The sequence below is a fragment of the Peromyscus eremicus genome, chromosome 7, assembly GCF_949786415.1.
Source record: "Peromyscus eremicus chromosome 7, PerEre_H2_v1, whole genome shotgun sequence".
In the NCBI taxonomy this organism is placed as follows: domain Eukaryota; kingdom Metazoa; phylum Chordata; class Mammalia; order Rodentia; family Cricetidae; genus Peromyscus; species Peromyscus eremicus.
In genome coordinates this window covers 65,949,858-65,968,925 of record NC_081422.1, presented here as the reverse complement: position 1 = coordinate 65,968,925, position 19,068 = coordinate 65,949,858, and the positions used below count along the sequence as shown (strand labels likewise).

General features: G+C 45.5%; 1 protein-coding gene across 1 annotated transcript in view; it reads left to right on the top strand.

Annotated features, from left to right (window-relative positions):
- Myzap (myocardial zonula adherens protein) overlaps nt 1-10,440 on the top strand; it is a 94,049-nt gene extending 83,609 nt beyond the window's left edge. The window contains exon 13 of the mRNA XM_059268208.1: nt 9,565-10,440. Within this exon, the coding sequence (XP_059124191.1) occupies nt 9,565-9,661 (97 nt within the window). The 3' untranslated portion in view covers nt 9,662-10,440. The remainder of the gene's footprint in view (nt 1-9,564) is intronic.
- The last annotated feature ends 8,628 nt before the right edge of the window (nt 10,441-19,068 follow it).

Below are 19,068 nucleotides of genomic sequence, written 5' to 3'. Positions count from 1 at the left end.
TTATTAATGCCCTGTGGCTTGTGATGTAGGTCATCAAAGTCGTGAAGTGGCAAGTCCTGGTATCATGAGAGCAAGAAAGGACTTGTGTATAGGCAGGTGCTATGCTGTGCTGTGCTGTGCTAGAAAAGAGTGATCCAGAAAATATGTCAGATCCTGGGACCTTTGATAGTAACATCTGGTGGGAAAGAGTGACCAGCCCATTGCCCATCTGGGATGTGGAATGCCCAGGTCTGGTCCTGTTGACCACCTGTAGCCTGGCATCTAGGAGTTCTTTCTTTGCTGAGGCCTTGGCCTCCGAGTCTGTAATGTCAGTGAGTGACTTTACCAACTCTCCAGCATCACTACTGTGGTACAGCAAGACCTCATTTCCCTACTTTTAAATCTGTGACTGATGGGTTCTTGTTGGTTAAATCCAGCCATTTGCCATTGTCGAAGAACTTACTAGCAGGCACTGTTGAACTTTCTTTGCCAATTTCCTGATTTCCAGGTAAACGAGGCAGTTTTCCATTCTAACATAATTAACAGAGAAAGCTTTTTTAAAAAAAGATAAGAGTACATAAAGTAGACCCGGCATCTCATCAACATATGACACAATTTACTCGATGAAAATATAACCAAAAGAATGAATGATTGTGTTTGGGGACCCTTTTTGAAATATGAGTAATTTGGCCATTTCCCTCTTTCTCAGGCTTTTCAGAGACCAAGTGTCTCAGATCATTCTAGTTCCCCACATCATAAATCTTGTTTGGCCAAGACGGGCACAAAACCATGTCTGAAACCAATAAATTGTTTGTTTTCTGATTCCCACATTTTGGCTTAAAACAAGCTTTTCAATTTGTACACCCAAGGATGGCCGGAGGCAAACTTTTATGGCTGCGTTATGAAACCACAAAACAGTTTTCATAATGGAAGTGCTGACAGACCCTTAACTTATGGCCACAGCGAACCTGGAAGGCATGTCAGAATCGAAAGGCAGCTTTTCCATAAATGTAACATTTGGGTTTCCCTCAGGATCCATTGCTGAGGTTTAACTGCTTAGGTCAGTCAGCAGAGGAAATGAAAACTGCATAAACCACATTTCCGAAAGGGCAGAATAATATTTCACCCGCTTCCTCTCAAATATTTACGAAGTGCCTACTATGTGGAAAGCACCCCCAGGTCATGGAGGTGAGGAGACGGGAGCTTCTGAGCTATCCCGAGGCAGGTTTCCCACTTGGCTTCTTAGAAAGGCTTTGCCCTGTTGCTGGGGCTTCTGAGGAGACCTTGCGGTGGTGGGGGAGGAGGATTGTTGAGGTGCCAGCTAGGGAACACCTTCCCTCTCCACAGTCTTCTCAGCACCCACTGACCCAACCCAGCACTTAGTTCTGAATGTTGGGTTCTAAGTAAGACTGTCTTAAATAGAGGTCTGTGGGCGAAGACAGAGCAGAACCCCACAGTCTAGATGAATCCTACATTTCAAAGGAAACACATCGGAAGTCCAGAGAAAAAAAGCAACTCACCGGAAGCCGTACAGCCAGGAAGACCAGGCTTCTGGGGCTGGGTGTAGCCACTTATAACCGGAAATGACTCATGAGGGTTTCTGGGCTGGTGAGATGGCTCACTGGGTAAAGGTGCTTGCCACCAAACCAAAGGACCTGAGTTTGACCCCTGAGACCCACGTGGTGGAAGGAGCCTCTGACCTCTGACCCCGTGGCACCTCCATGCCCATACACTTGTAGACACACACAGAGAAGGAAAGGGAAGAAAGTAGAAGGTTGCTAACCATGCTACGTGTGTTCTGACAAAAGTCCTTTTCTTACTTGTACTTCAAACTTACGTCTAAAAAGTAAAATGTTCTGGGACATTTTCCAGAATTTTTCTATACTTCAAATTTTTACTCATTTATATATTGATTTATTCGAGACAGGTGATGATGTAGCCCATGCTGGTCTAGCGCTCACTATGTAGCTGAGGAAGACCTTCAAATCCTCATCCTCCTGTCTCTACCTCCCAAGGGCGGGACTGCGGTTGTGTGCCACCACACCTGGCTCAGAGTGTTTTTTTACCCAGCCTCTTTGTCTTAGTTAGAGCTTCTATTGCTCTGAAGAGACAGCATGACCACAGGCACCGTTATAAAGGAAAACATTTAATGGGGTGGCCTACAGTTCAGAGGTTAAGTCCATTATCATCATGGCGGGACACGGCAGCGTGGAAGCAGACACGGTGCTGGAGAAGGAGCTGAGAGTGCTACATCTTTGATGGGCAGGCAACAGGAAGTGAACTGAGACACTGGGCGTATCTGGAACATAGGAGACCTCAAAGCCCACCTCCACAGTGACACACTTCTTCCAACAAGGCCACACCCATTCCAATAAAGCTCCTAATATTGACACTCTCTATGAGCTTATGGGGGCCAGTGACATTCAAACCTCCACAATTTATTTTTTTATGAGAAATAGTGAATTTAGCATTACACAGAAGTGTTTTATACACTCTCCCGCCACACAGAGCTCAGCAGTGTAGCCGGGTTGAACAGTTAGGGCACCTGGCTGCCCTGCCCTGCCCTGCCCTGCCAGCCGCTAGCCGACCTCAGCCTTGGGCAGGTTGCTGAATCTTTCTGAAACTTGGACATATTTATCCTCAAAATGGAAAAGAGGATGATAGTTTTGAATTTCAGTGTGTTGCTGTGAGGATTAGGTGAAAATATGTATAAAGCAGGTAGCTTAATTTAAAAAAAAAAAAAAAGCCGGGAAGGGGCTGGAGAGATGGCTTAGCAGTTAGGAACACTTACTGCTCTTGCAGAGGACTGGAGTTTGGTTCCTCACACCCATATTGGGTGATTCATAACCACATCTAACTCCGGCAACAAGGGCTCCAGCACCCTCATCTGGCCTCTGCAAGTACTGTACCCATGTGTACAAATAGACACAGACACAGACACAGACACACACACACACAGACACACACACACACACACACACACACACACACACACACACACAAATAATGGTTTAAATAGCCAAACTTCTGATTTTTTAGATGTAAAACATCGTGTCCTGTATAAATGAATTTGGTTTTGCTAAGGCGATTTTGTTAACTTAATTTTACAGGTAGTTATCATTGGTTGGTAGCCTAGTCAAGAATACAGTGCTTCGCCAGGCGGTGGTGGCGCACGCCTTTAATCCCAGCACTCGGGAGGCAGAGCCAGGCGGATCTCTGTGAGTTCGAGGCCAGCCTGGTCTCCAAAGTGAGTTCCAGGAAAGGCTCAAAGCTACACAGAGAAACCCTGTCTCGAAAAACCAAAAAAAAAAAAAAAAAAAAGAATACAGTGCTTCAGTGTGCATGGGACCCCTCGGTTAAACCCTCCGTGACTTCAGATCCCCCAGACGTTGTTTCAAAGAGTGAAGGAGTGATAAGAGCTATGTGAGCTGAGACACAAGACTGATCCTTGTGTGTTCCAGGCACTGTAGGTGCTCCCTGTGGGGAGCGGGAGTCCTCCAGCTCACCGGCTCACTCTCTTCTCACACCTGCAGGTGTCAGGTGCTTGCCGCTGTTCCTAGAGGATAACTCACAACTAGGACTCTTGTGGAACTGTGTCATGCTGAAAAACAAGATTGCAGCGACCCCTTCTTTAGTCATAATGGCACTAACCCCCTCTTCTAGAGCACCCCTTCCCACCGCCCTCTTTCCTGCCGGCATTGTGAATGCCTATGAATAGGGATCCAGTGTTCCTCCAGGGTATTAGTCACCTGATTGCTACTGTAGTAAAATACCTGAGGCAAATTAGAAAGAGAAATGTGTATTTTGTTGACTCAGTTTACTCCAAAATCTTCTGGTGAGGGCACTGCAAGGTGGAGCAAAAATTGTTTACACTGTGATCCAGGAAACAAATAAAATAACCGAGACTTAGGGTCCCACAACCCTCTTGAAGGATAACACCTCCCCACATTACCAGAGACCTTCCTCTGAGGCCACACCATCTACGGGTTCTACCACCTTCTAGCGGTGCCCCAGTAGGGCCTGAGCTTTTGATTCCTGGACCTCTTTGGAAAGCAAGCATTCAGATGGTAGAATCTGGTATTTAGTTGATGCGCGATAAACATTTTTGGGGTGAATCAGCAAGGTCTACACAAGTGGGGATTTAGGCAGCTGACGGGTGTTGTGATGTGGTTTGTTCACTTTGTAGAGGGCTTAGAAAAGGCACTGGCTGCTGCTCTACTGCTCAAATTTGCCGTCAAGCATGCGAGCAGAAGGTTTTGTTCCTTTTCCTAGTCCCGGTCTCCCTGAGACATGCTCAGAGCGGAGCCGTGGAATAGGTATTCAATCCATCCTTGTGCAGTACCATCTTCCTAGAGCCTTCGACAGCTCCAGATTTTGTTTGAACAGCTTCAACGTTGTTCCTAGGTAGAACAATGCTTGCCTCTTACTCTTACAGGATGTTCCTTCCCTAGCTCTCTCTCTACCCTCCTGGCCTGTCCTCCATCTTCTTTCATGGTGCACGTGCCTCACTCTCCTTAGAGTAGCCTGTGATTCCGTCTTGGTTTCTGCAAAGTCATTTCTGCAAAGACGGCCCCAGTCCATAGTGTTGCCTCCCCTCCCTGTGGCTGAGCCTTTCTTGACCACAAGCCCCCATTCCTTACAGTCTCTGACCTCTGGAGTCCTCCAGCCGCAGTCTGTTCGGTCCTCCACAGACCATTTCCAGGCTGAGTGTGTCAGCCTTTTCTCTAACGACAGTTCTTAGAAGTGCCTAAGGTGCCTGCTTGTGTGTTAGACCTGGATCTGTGTCTCGGATCTGCCGCTTGCCTTTTGTGTGGCTTTGAGAAAATTCTGAATTCTTCGAGTGTCTGTTTCCTCACCTTGAAAAGGAAAATTTGACTGGGAAGACTGAGGCAGGAGGGCTGTAGGTCTTGTTCAAGGCAAAAACAAATTAAAGAAAGGAAAAGGGAGATTTGGTGGCCGATCCTGTTTTGAGAATTTTCTCTGCTGGGGGTGGGGTACTAGGTTACATCTAACCTCCCTTGTCGTAAGATCCCAATGCCAATCCAAAGTTCTGTTCCACCAAAGTTTCCCCTGGGGAACCAGTGAGTTTATTGGGCTTACTTCCAGAGATGGGGGAGGGGTTACTGATAGGAGCATGGGTGACCCCAAGCAGCAATACTACAAAGTCATCACCCAGCATGTGTATTGGCTTCCCCCTAGCCACGTAGATGGAGTCACCTTCTCCTAGTTCTTCCAAGCCTGTATAGTCCAGCCCCACCCCAAGACCCTGAGGACACTGTCCATTAGGGAGAAGTTGAATACAGCTGGTTAGGAAAAATGATTGGATACTCGAAGGGCCTGTGATCCTCCTGCCACCCCCCCCCCCCACCTCCTGTAAGGAAGGCCAATAGTCATCCAGCCCAGTTGTGATAATCATGTGCCAACTCATGAAGATGGCGGCTGCTAGGCTGAGAAAATATTCCTGTACAGCACCCTGAAAGCTTGCTTCCAAGTGGACAGCTAACAAATGCAGGGCACCCAGCCCAAGCACTTGCAGGTTCATAATCTGTGGATATTTCTACCATTTTCCCGTGATCTACAGTAGAGCCATAGCTTAGCAGTGATGGCTTTGCTGGTGGGCTTGCTCGATTACCTTTATTATCATTTCCCTTCCTGAGGTCCTCAGAAATTCCCTTCCTCCCTCTCTCCAGCTTACCTGACGGCCATCTTCTTCCTGTCTCTAGTTTCCTGTCCTGCTGCTTCTCCTCCAGCTCCTCTTTGGGTTGCGTTCATTTCTAGTGAGCAAGGATCTATCTCATCATGGAATGAAAACATGAGGAGGGACTCACTGTGAGTTCAAGAGTTTTTGCTTTCTAAGAATCCGTTCTGTTTGAAAAGGATGATACATATTGGTTAGTCATTGAGAATTATTTAAGGTCAGCTGGCCTCTGAGTACAGAGAAAAATAAAAAGGAGCAGTGAGACTTTTTTTTTCTTCTGCTCCTTAATAAATTGAAACGTGGTAGACTCAGTTGTGTTTTTTAATTAGATTTACTTTTAATTTTTTAGATGTATTTATTTTATTTTATGTGTATGACTGTTTTGCCTGCATGTATGTGTACCACATGCATACTTGATACACGTGGAGGCCAGAAGAGGGCATCAGATCCCCTGGAACTGGAGTTACTAGTTGTAAGTCAACGTGTAGGTGCTGGGAACTGAGCCTGGGCCTTCTGCGAGAGCAGCCAGTGCTCTTAACTGCTGAGCCATCTCTCTAACCACCTCTTAGTAGGTGCAGTTTGGTGGCAGCTACTCCCCATGGCCATTAGTGCCCTTCACATAGTAAGTGCTTTCAAGGCTTGTGTTTTCACATTTCTGTTGTGGAGATCAAAATAGAAAGTAGCTCTTTGCCAAAGCTTTATCTTTTGGCTCTGCTAGTGCTTCCTGCCTCCAGGGAAACTATTCCTCTGTGGATTCATAAAAGGTTAGCAGGATCCCAACTGTGTTCCAGAAAACAAGCAAATTTCAGTTCTGTGATTAAAGTGACTTACGCTCTTGAAGTCCTATTGTTTCCTAGTGATCAGCTTAATAAAATGCCCCCACCCTTTACATTTTTGAAAGGTTGGGATATGAGTGCCTGTTTTTGAAACGCAGAATGTTCACCTTTATAAATATTTCTGCGTTTTATGAGCTTTTAGGATATTGTCACAGGAGACCATTTGTGTTGCATGGAATTTTCATAGGAGCTGGCACACGAGGCCATCTGGTTTCTGCCCCTGCTATTCATCTAATCTGCCTAGTGAGGTCACCTGGGAATTCTTGAGGTGCCACACCCCAGAGATTCCTGTCTCTGTGACTGCCCCCTCCTCAAACTCACTCTGGCTTCCATCCCCATGTCTGTGTGGACTGAAAGCTCCAGGCTCGGCCTACTGAGGTCACAGAGATGAATGAGACATGGTTTTCACTCTCAGAGAAATCAGACCTAGCCATGGGCACAGATGCAAATTAGTGTGATAGGAGACCCTGCCGCTGTGTGTCAGAGCCTGGGCAAAAGTCATTTTTAGTGTGCCCCAGGGAATGGAATTCATGGAAAGGACACACTGGATCTCTGTTGTGCGACACTGTATCTGGGGAGATGTGAACGAATGTCTGCTTACCCAGATAGGGAGCCCACGACACACCAGAGTGAGGGTACCATCAAAGTCCAACTCACTGAACCCACGAGTTTTATTGGGGTTTGTTACGGAAGCAGAAATGGTTTGAGGACAGCTCTATCACCCAAAGCCCACCCCAGCGTGGGTGACAGCCCCTGAAAGCTGGGAACCTGGGGCACACTGCACAGCCTGCAGGTAGCTCAACAGGTTGGAGAGTGTCCTTTCCAGGCAGCTCAGTTGGTCAGAGCCTTTTTCAGGTCCCTCCTCCTCCTCCTCCCCCTCCTCCTCCTCCCCCTCCTCCTCCTCCTCCTCCACCTCCACCTCCTCCTCCTCCCCCTCCTCCTCCTCCTCCTCCACCTCCACCTCCTCCTCCTCCCCCTCCTCCACCTCCTCCTCCTCCTCCACCTCCTCCTCCTCCCCCTCCTCCTCCTCCTCCTCCTCCTCCTCCTCCTCCTCCTCTTTTTTGTTTTTGTTTTATTTATTTATTGAATTTTATTTTTGAAACAGAATCTCTTTGTATAGCTCTGGCTGACCCAGAACTTGCTATGTAGACTAGGCTGGCTTTGAACTCGCAGAGATTTGCTGAGATTAAAGGCAGGTACCACTTACCACTCCTGGCTTTGGTCTCTAGTTCTCACAGGAGGCTCAACTGATCTGCAAGTGTCTCTCAGCAGTCTTTGCTCTTTGCTTATATATGCTAGGGGAAGGATTGGATCTGGTCAGTTTCAGGGACTTCCTGAAGCCTTGGAGTTGTTTGCTTCCTGAGATTAAGGAGCTACCCTGCAGGATGGAATGTTTCACCTCTCCTTAGAATGTCCTGTTGTTTCATCTCTTTCTCACATCTTATGTCTTAATAAGATTCCCTCCAAGATGGAAGGTTTTCATTTTGAAGTAAATTTCTGCACAGCTGCCTCCCAGGGGAGACATGCAATGTGTAAGATCTGACACCCCTGCCCCTCACACTTCTGGATACAGCCCATACCACTTTGTGAGTAACTGGACATGGGAAGTTAGAGGTGAGGAAGTTAACTGTCATGCTTCCTGTGTGTTTGGTCATGGTGCTAGTGGGGTAAAGAATGTAACTGTGGCGTTACCTTCAAGCCTCAGTGGCTCACCTCCGTATCTCCATATCACAGTTCAAGGCAGGGTGAAATGAGCCTCACTCTACACAGTCATTCAGGGTTCTAGGATTCTTCCACCAGTGACATCCTTGGACCCACCCTCCCTGAAGGGGACTCCTGAACAGTGGGGGCTCCCTCCCAGGCCCTGGATTAGGCACAAACCACACCCAAACACCTGTTTTTTAAGTGGGAAAGAAAGGGGCTGCTTTCTGACTCAGGCAGAAAACAGCAGCAAATGACCTTGCAGGTGTAGTTTTTAAGAGGAGGAAAAGGGGAGGTCTGTGTTAGAATGGGCTAGAATGCTGGGGTAAAGGAGATGGGCAACGAGGGAGAAGGGGAAGGGGACAGGGAAAGTAGGGAAGAGGTATTTGTCCTTGAGGGACAAAGGACTGCCTCTGGATAGAGAGGAGATAGATGTGGCACATAGGAAAAACATCGGTTTATAAAGGTAAAATGAGAAACTCCGTGTTAGGATGTGTTTAATTTTAATTGGATGTGTTAATTAGGTGAACCAAAGTGGGCTTTTGATTGCTGGACTTTGGTGTCAGCCTCAGGAGGAGGAGGAGGAGGAGGAGGAGGAGGAGGAGGAGGAGGAGGAGGAGGAGGAGGAAGTGGCCAAATAAGGGAATAGACCTTGGTGGCTAGCCTTAGGAATGTAATCTAAGGGTTTTTAGCAAGGCGGAGGGGGTGGAGGAGAAGGGCAAGGCCTGCCAGAGCCACATGCTTGAGTGGGCCAGTGTCCCTTCACTCCCCACCCACACCTCTACATAAAAGAGAAGAGAAGGTGAATATGAAAGGTAATGCATGTGGATGTATCATTCAAACCTCATTTCTGCCCTTCCAGTAACATGGTCTACCTAGTTGCAAAGGAGGCTGGGAAATGTAGTTACATATTTGGTCACAATGAACTAGAAGCTAAAGGGCAGCAAATTTTCTCCTCATGCTGGAGGCCAAGAAGTGCAAGACCAATGCCCCAACAGATTCAGGGTCTGGTCAGACTGCGCTTTCTGGTGCACAGACAATGCCTTTCCTGGGTCCTCCCTTGAAGCTCTCAGAGACCTTTGATAAGGGCACTAATCCTACGCCTGAGGGCTCCACCCTCATGGCCTTTCCACCTGTTGACGCCATCCTTTTGAGGGTTAGGATTTCAGCTCTGAATTTGAAGGGATACAATATTCAGTCCATGGCAAATCCATTTTATAGCGTTTCTGTGAAATACTCAACTGCATTATTAATCACCGCATTTTTATTTTTCAGTGCCGAGTTCTTACTACCTGAAGCCTGTAGAGAGTTTTATCTCATTTTCCTCTCCTTCCTTTTTTCATTTCTCAGCCCCATAGGCAGGACCCGTGAAATCACGCTGCCTTCCAGGAGTTACACCCCGTACACCAGAGTCCTGGAGTTAACCTCAAAGAAAACGCTGACCTAGGCACTCAGACACGTGCTTCTTGCAAATGCTGGAAGGCTCTGGAACTCCGTGACTTAAAAGTCTGGAGAGCGTGAGGATTGCTCACAGTGTAAGCCAGAATGGGAATCTCAGGCAAGTGGAGGCAGAAAGAACAAGCAAGGTCATGGACATGAGGTCGTCTTTCAGACACACGCCGAACCCTGCTATACAGAATCATCGTTTGTTTTCCGTGTGAATGCTGAAGACCAGGTTTCACAGTCTGTTTTGTTTTACTCGATTTTGGTTTGGAAGGAAAGGGGCATTAATTAGAAACTTCATGTTTGTTACAGCATAAAGGTTTTGTTTACCCATAAAGTATTAGCAGCAGTATTCCTCCCATGGAGAAGCCTATGCACACGTAGCATGGGCACCTGGAAAAACTTGAACCTGGAGGGAAGGAGTCCCAGCATGCACTGCTCTCTCCTCCAGTTGGGAGGATGTGTGCCTGGTTGGGGGAGCCGCGTGTAAAGACTTGTGTGTGCCAGAGTAGCTGCATTCTGATTCACTGATTCCTTGTTTTAACATGTGCCTTATGCCTTGATTGGACCACCTGAGCTCACTGTATTTATTCAAGCTGTGATTCTTGTCTTTCTCACTTTAACTTAAAAAGACTTTTGTATGTTGTGGCATTTAGTCATTTCATGTTTAAGGAACAATTGATATTTTTGTTAAATGGATGAGGAGTCTATTCACGCACGATTTCTTTGATATTAAAGCCCACATCACATATATTTAATAAATGCCTTCTATTTTGTTCTAATGTTGCCTCTGTTCTATTTCATCCATGACTTATGTAGAAGGGATGGACACTCAGCAGACCAGGCTCTGGAATGGTGTCCAGGTCAGACACTAAAGGTCTTTCATCAGTTGATCCACAGGAGATGGTGAGGTATAAGATTTATCTCGTCCCAAATCCCGAAATACATTTTGTTAGTACCCCTTCTGGAAAATATTCATGATCACAAAAAAAAATTAGATCCTCCTTTTAAAAATAACCCTCCAGGCCTGGAGAGATGGCTCAGCTGTTAAGAGCAACTGCTGTTCTTGCAGAGGACCTGGGTTCTGTTTCTAGCATCCAATCCCCTGAAACTGGAGTTGCACGCAGTTGTGCACACACATATACATATAAAAATAGAAAATAAAGAAATAAAAATTTGAAATCCCCCTCCCTTCACAGCCTTCTGTCATCCAGTTTGGAAAAAGCAAATGAACAAAGTAGTTCCATTGAATAAATCACCCTAGGTCAGGATAAAGTGAAAAGGATAGTGTGTGTGTGTGTGTGTGTGTGTGTGTGTGTGTGTCTGTATGCGTGTATGTGCATGTGCATGTTTATATATTTGCATGTGTGTGCGTGCCACATATGTGTATGTACACACATATTCATGTGTGTCTCTGGCTGTGTACTCATATATGCATGTGTGTGCATGCATGTGTATGTATGTAAACATATGTGCATATGTGTGTGCATGTTACACACACATACAAACCAGAGAACAATGTCAAATATCCTTTTTTGGGTACCATCTGCCTTATTGTCTCACAGACAGAATCTCTCATTGGCCTGGACCATGCCTAGTAGGCCAGACTTGCTCCCAGAGAGCCTCAGGTGGAATTGCAGGTGCACACCACTGTGCCTAGTTGTTTTGTTTGTTTGTTTTTACATGGATTCCAGGAGGTCAACCTCAGATCCTCATGGTTGCACAGAAAATACTTTTTACCACCCAAGATACTACCCAAAATGTGCATTTTTATATTCAATTTTGTGTTTAATTCTGGCTAAAGGACCTTAGGTGAGTCATAAAAGCTCTGTAAAGGACATCTCTACTGTTGGACAGTCTCTGTAAAGGACATCTCTACAGTTGAACAGTCTCTGTAAAGGGCATCTCTAATGTTGGACAGTCTCTGTAAAGGACATCTCTACCATTGGACAGCCTCTGTAAAGGACATCTCTAATGTTGGACAGTCTCTGTAAAGGACATCTCTACCATTGGACAGTCTCTGTAAAGGACATCTCTAATGTTGGACAGTCTCTGTAAAGGACATCTCTACCATTGGACAGTCTCTGTAAAGGACATCTCTACCATTGGACAGCCTCTGTAAAGGATATCTCTAATGTTGGACAGTCTCTGTAAAGGACATCTCTAATGTTGGACAGTCTCTTTAAAGAATATCTCTAATGTTGGACAGTCTCTGTAAAGGACATCTCTAATGTTGGATTGGACAGTCTCTGTAAAGGACATCTCTAATGTTGGACAGTCTCTTTAAAGAATATCTCTAATGTTGGACAGTTTCTGTAAAGGACATCTCTAATGTTGGACAGTTTCTGTAAAGGACATCTCTAATGTTGGACAGTCTCTGTAAAGGACATCTCTACCATTGGACAGTCTCTGTAAAGGACATCTCCTCCTCTACCATTGAACAGTCTCTGTAAAGGACATCTCCTCCTCTACCATTGGACAGTCTCTGTAAAGGACATCTCTACCTTTGGACAGTCTCCGTAAAGGACATCTCCTCCTCTACCGTTGGACAGTCTCTGTAAAGGACATCTCTAATGTTGGACAGTCTCTGTAAAGGACATCTCTACTGTTGGACAGTCTCTGTAAAGGACATCTCCTCCTCTACCGTTGGACAGTCTCTGTAAAGGACATCTCTAATGTTGGACAGTCTCTGTAAAGGACATCTCCTCCTCTACCGTTGGACAGTCACAGCAACTCACTGGGCTGACGTAAGAGGAAATGAAGTTCACAGCTGCTGTCGCCCTAGGTTGTTTCAAGCGTTGTTGGCTCCTGTGTGGCCCTGGAGGGTAGCAGGGAACCCTGCCTTCTGGAAATCAAGGAGTGTCTCCAGCAGAGGCCATCAGGAGAGCAGATGGGGACGCTGGACCCACAGGGAGGAGCAGGTCATCCTCAGAAGTCAGTGTCCCTGGAGAAACTAGTCTGGAAGAGGTTTCAAAGTGAAAGGAGTGATTCAAAGAAAGCCGCTTTTAATGCGACCAAAGGCAGCGATGAAAACCATCTGCAAACGGCTCCGTAGTTCCTTGTCTTTTTAAAACAAGCATGAAAAAGGAAGCTAGGTAGGCAGGCCGACAGATATGTTTAAGGGATCATTCTGCTGCCAGGGCCTTTGTGTTTTTCATATAACATGTAGTGAATTCTAAATACTGAACTATCCAGGAAGATGTTACAGAAAGCTGCTACATTGTGCAGACTGAACAACTGAGAAAAGCCGTTAGAGCCTTGGTTGATACCACATCTAGCCAGGCCCAGTGACATGGCTCAACCCGTAAAGGCACTTTCGGTGTGAGTGAGCCTGACAACCTGAGTCTGATCCCCGGTGGCTTGCATCTGTATTCCAGCACTTGTATGGAGAGAAGAGAGGCAGAGAGATGGGAGAATCATCTGGAAGCTTTCAGGCCAGACAGTCTGGAGTATACAGCAAGCAGAAAGAGAAAGACACCCTGCCTCAAAACCAAGGTGGAAGGAGAGAACCAACCTCAGAAATTTGTCTCTGACCTCTACATACACCATGGCAGGCATATTCCTATATTCCCACCAGGAGCCTGAGTATTGTGTAGAACGGGGATGCAGGATTCTAATGGTAACACAGTAAATTTACCTTTCCAGAATAAAGAACCACAATATTAATGAATGAATTTTATTATGGTGCTTCTTGTTAATATTTTCATTTCAGTCCTCCTTAGCTTTCTCAAAAACACACAGCCAGCATATATAACATTTATTTGTTTCATTGTCAAAAATAAATATGACCTTTCATAGAGAAGTATAATCACATGTTTTTTTAAGAATACAGGCTCTGAGGTCCAACTGCTTGAGTGTAGTCTCTTGTGTGTGCCTTTGCAAGTCATGTGACCCGCCAGAGCCCCCGTGAAGAGGAACAGAGGCAGTTTCTTCCTGGTGGGTTTGATGTGAGGAATGACTGAGCTAGTCCTTGGACAGGTCGTAGAATAGTAGTTGGTGCACAGTGAGCACTTACTAGATGCCACCCAGTATCCTTATGTCTTTCATAAGCAGTTTGACTTAATACACTTAAAGGTTATGTGTACATATCATACAGAATCTGCACCTTTCTCTCTCTCTCTTTCTTTCTTTCTCTCTTTCTTTCTTTCTTTCTTTCTTTCTTTCTTTCTTTCTTTCTTTCTTTCTTTCTTTTTGAGACAAAATCCCATGTATCCTAAAGTGGCCTTAAACTCTTGTGCAGCTACAGATGACCTTGAACTTCTGATCCTCCTGCCTCAGCCTCTCAGTGCTGGGATTACAGGTGTTCACGTCCGTGCCCAGTTATGCAGTGCTGGGGATGGAGCTGGGCTTTGTGCCTGCTAGGCAATTGTCTATCAGCTGAGGTACATCCCTAACCTTTGTATCATTGTATCTTTGTAAAAAGATTGTGTGTGTGTGTGTGTGTGTGTGTGTGTGTGTGTTAGTTTCTGCACATATGTGAGTGCAGATGCCTGCATTGGCCAGAAGAGGGCGTCAGGTGTTTTTTTAGATGGAATTGGCTGTGAGTTGCCTGATGTGGGTGCTGAACTCAGCTCCTCATGAGTGGGCAGCAAGTGTTCTTAACTGCTGAGCCATCTCTCCAGCTCTACCATTTTTTAATATAATTAATTGGATTCTATTTCATTCAAGCACCATGATTCAATTAACCTATCCTGTCACACTGGAATTTCAAAGGTTGTCTTTACTCTTTCTTAAGCAATCCATCTTCTGCACACGTCCTTGGACATTCTCCTAATTGTTTTCTCAGGTTAAATTCCTTGATGAAGAATTGCCAGTCCCAACAGTATGCGAGCCTTAAATCTTTCAGTGCACAAGGCCTAATTTGTTCTGTGGAAATTTGTGTGCACTGAAACTCACCAATACTGTAAGGATGTGACTTCCTGACCCCTCTGCCAACATTAGCAATGAGAAATGGAGTATATGGAGAATTTCTTGCCTTTGCAGACCTGTCCTGCTAAAAAAACAGTAAGAAGATTTCCTGCAGGATAGTGCCCTTGGGTAGCTAAGCTCAAGAGCTTACACTTGTGAGTTGGGTTCTCTCAGGGCCCCGAGAGGGTCTCAGCAGCTGAAGGGACCCAAGAAGGGACTCAGAAGGTGCCAGTATCCCCTGGGATCCAGAACCTGCTCCTCAGTGAGGACTCTGTCATGGCTGTATGCTAACACAGTAGAGGCATATGGGAGAGGAAAATACCACAAAATGCAACAGGCAGTTGGGGAGATTCTGAGGCCAGCCTCACTCTTCATAGCAGTCAGCTCTCCTAGCAACTAAAGGGTCTTACGAGAATATGTCCATCACTTCTACAGATGGTATCCTCAATGATGTAACCACCTTCCATCAGGCTCCCCTCCCCCAACTATCCCAGTGTTCTCCACATCGCCACACCAAGATTCTAGCAAAGGAACTTTCAGGGAACAAGCCACATCCAACCCCTAGTGAGAGGAGACTTGATCAGGTAAGCAGGCCGGTAGAAAACATGCCTTCTTTTCCTCAGACCTAAAGATGGGAATCCCAAAGAGTGGATTCTGTTAGAGAAGAAACGAGACTGATGTGTTTCCAGGAGGAGAGGTCAGACACGACGGGATCAGAAAGAGACGTCTGCTGAAGCCTTGGGATAATTCATGGGGGAAAATTAGCTCAAACCTGGTGTAAAGTATATGTTAGAGCACTCAAAGCAGGGCCTGTTTTTCTCTTTTCTTTCCTTCCTGCAGCTTCTTTCTCCCCCTTCTCCCCTCCTATCCTTCCCTCCCTCTTCTTTTGCACGTAGGTACCTGACTGTCTCGCACAGTTGTTGAGGACACAACTCATCTACCATTGCCCTTCCCTTGCGTAATTCTTGAACCTCAACTGCCTGCAGAGGCCTGAGTTGATTTCTGTGCTCTTGGTCCTCTTGTTGTGACCCAGTTGCCTGGATTGGCACCTGATGATGGTAGCTTTGTCATAGGCCATGAGATCAGGTGGCATCTACTCTCCAGTCCTTTCCACAACGGTTCCTATTCTAGGTCCTTTGCATGTTCACACCGATTACCCAGCCTGTGCATTCTTGCAAGGGGGCTGCTAGGCTGGTGACAGGGCTCACAGTGGACGGATGGACCACCACGAGCACCTAGCCCTGGGCTTGTCAGTCCAGCTAGGGCCCACTCAGCCATCTGGCAAAAGCTCAGGGCAGCTCCAGGCTCTCAAGGCTGCTGCTTCCTCACTTGGGAAGGTAATGGGAATACAACTTCCAGTGGGTATTTTGATAACTATATAGTATAATCTTTGTGGAATTCTGAATAAAATATTATATAAAAACCCCATCATTTGTGCCCAAGGGCCATAAAACTGATGTAATTTGAATGCAATAAATATCAGCAAGCAGCAAACAGTTCTTGTGGGCTTTCTCTTCATTTTTCAACACATACTTCAGAGTTTTAAGATACAGCGTTTACAGCATTCACCTTCCTGAATTAGGGGTGGGGGATGCTGAGAAATAATTAGTAGGCAATTTTTTGGCCCTGGGGCTTTTCTTGTAAATGTTTTTGTTGGCAGGCACACTCTTGAGAACAGGAAGTCAGTCTCTTGTTACAGATTTAAGACTTTTCAGAGCCAAATAACAGAAAACTGGGTTAGTTCTGAAATGAGAGCTGGGATGGGGGCGGGGTGGTCTGTCCTGGGCTCTTTCTGGAGATTAATGACATCTTGCAAATATTAATTCTCTCTTTTCCTCTTAACTTGCCACCTCCTAAACAAAACATACTCAGACTGAAAACAACTTAGCTGATCATTTTGTAGCCCTACCCTAAAATAAAAGATCTTTATGGTACCCACAGATTTATTTTAAAACTTTTGGAGAGCTGGGGAAAAGAAAGTTAGGATTGTCTGAAGTTGACCATGTGTTGTTGTTTTTTGTTTGTTTGTCTTTTTACAAAATCTTCAATATGAAATTTAAAGTATTAGTCCTGCTATTAAAGATGCTCTTTTTACAGTAATCATAAAGATTTCTACTTTTCTTTGAAGTTTTATTTATTTTTTTATGTGAGAGTGCTCTGTTCTGCATGTACACTTACACACCAGAAGAAGGCATCAGATCCTATTATTGACCCACCATGTGGTTACTGGGAATTGAACTCAGGACCTCTTGAAGTACAGCCAGTGCTTTTAACTGCTGAGCCATCTCACCAGCCCCCTTCTTTGAAGTTTTAAAAACAGTTTTTCTTACTAAGTAGAGTGTTGAAGCAAGTCTTGTAAATGGTATCGATATGTCGTTGAACTGGTTGCAAATACAGTGATTGTTTGAAGAGGTGAGACGGGACAGTTGACCAGGGCATTCAGTTGTTGGATTAGAAAATAAGGAAACTGGTGCTGCCCTCCAAATTTACAAACGAGCTTGGTAAGGTAGAAAAGGAATTAAATTCAGTTTCTACAAATGATACTAAAAAGTTGTAATCTTGACAAAGTTTATAATCTGGAGGAGGGACCAGGTGGTGGTGGCACACGCCTTTAATTCCAGCACTTGGGAGACAAAGGCAGGCAGATCTCTGTGAGTTTGAGGCCAGCCTGGTCTATAGAGAGTTCCAGGACAGCCAGGGCTACACAGAAAACCCTGTCTGGAAAAAAACAAAACAAAAGAAAAGTCAAGCAAACAAACAAAAAAATGAGAGAAAGAGAGAGAGAGAGAGAGAGAGAGAGAGAGAACACATGTGCCATGGTATGAGTGTGGATGACAAAGGGTAGCTTTGGGTTTTCACTGTCCACATTGTTGAAGGAGGGTCTCTCCCCTGTCTCTCTCTAAGTGACCCTGGGCTAGCTGGCCTCCAAGCTTCAGGTAACTTTCATCCTTGCCTTCCAGCTCACTGTAGGAGCACTGGGATTGCATTGTTTTATGTATACCACAGAGCTGGGCATTTGCAATGATTCTTTTAAAAATTAAATGATTTATTATTATTATTATTGAGGGATATACATGCCACGGTATGTGTGTGGAGGTCAGAAGACAACTTTGTGGAGTAAGTTCTCTCCTTCAACCTTTGCACAGTTCTAGGGTTGAATTCAGGTTGTTAGGTTTGTGTGGCTAGCACCTTTACCTGCTGAGTTCTTACTGGCCCTGGGATAGTTCTTTATTTTTTATTTTTTGGTTTTTTTGAGACAGTGTTTCTCTGTGTAGCTTTGAGCCTTTCCTGGAACTCACTTGGTAGTCCAGGCTTGCCTCGAACTCACAGAGATCTGCCTGGCTCTGCCTCCCGAGTGCTGGGATTAAAGGTGTGTGCCACCACCGCCTGGCTCTGGGATAGTTCTTAAAACACAAAAGCTTTACAAAACTTTGAGATTTTTGAGGAAAAGATCATTTTCCTGTAACAAGTATAGATATTGTACTGATAATCTAGAAGTTTCCATGATATTACAGTCTCTCAGAAAAGAAAACAGTTTACACATGTCCCAAAATAGATGCTCATGTGATTCACATGTCCCAGTATAGAGGCTCTGCATTCAGGGACCCCCATACAAGGAAGGAAAGGGCAGGACAATGGAGTGAGTGGCTGGTGGAGTTTGGAAGGATGTGTTTCCAGACTGTAAGGACATGTTCACCCTAAGTCCAACTTTTTCTTTCTTAAGATTTATTTTATTTGTATGTCTTGTGTGCATATCTGTGTGTAGGCATGTGCACATGAATTCAGGTACCTATGTAGGTCAGATGAGGGCATCAGATCCCCTGGATCTATAATACAGGCAATTGTAAAATGCCTGATATGGGTGCTAGGAATAGAACTCAAGTGCTTTGGAAGAGCTGTACACATTCAATAACCACTGAGCAATTTCTCCAACTCTTTAGCTTGTATACAACACTGTTTGTCCAGCTGGAGATTGAAGGAGTTCAGAAAACCACAATTTGCAACCCTTGGCTCACATTAACTGTTTCCTTTCTTATATTATCAAGAAACTGTTGCTTTCTGGACCTGGCCAAGCAGGAGGTGCCATCATGGGTGTTGACATTTGCCATAAGAACGATGGAAAGGTTCAGGACAAGGAACCCAAGAGCCAGGACATCTACCTGCGGCTGCTAGTCAAGCTATACAGGTTTCTGGCCAGAGGAACCAACTCCACCTTTAATCAGGTTGTGCTGAAAGGTTGTTTATGAGTTGCACTAACTGGCCACCTCCGTTCCTGTCCAGGATGATCTGAAAGATGAAGCTTCCTGGCTGAGAAAACAAAGCAACGGTGGTTGTGGGGACAGTCACAAATGATGTGAGGATTCTAGAAGTGCCCAAGCTGAAGGTGTGTGCACTGACGGTAAGCAGCTGGGCTGGAAGTCGCATCCTCAAGGCAGGGGTGGTGGTGGGGTGGTGGGGTGGTAGTGGTGGTGGTGGTAAGAACTTCACCTTTGACCAGCTGGC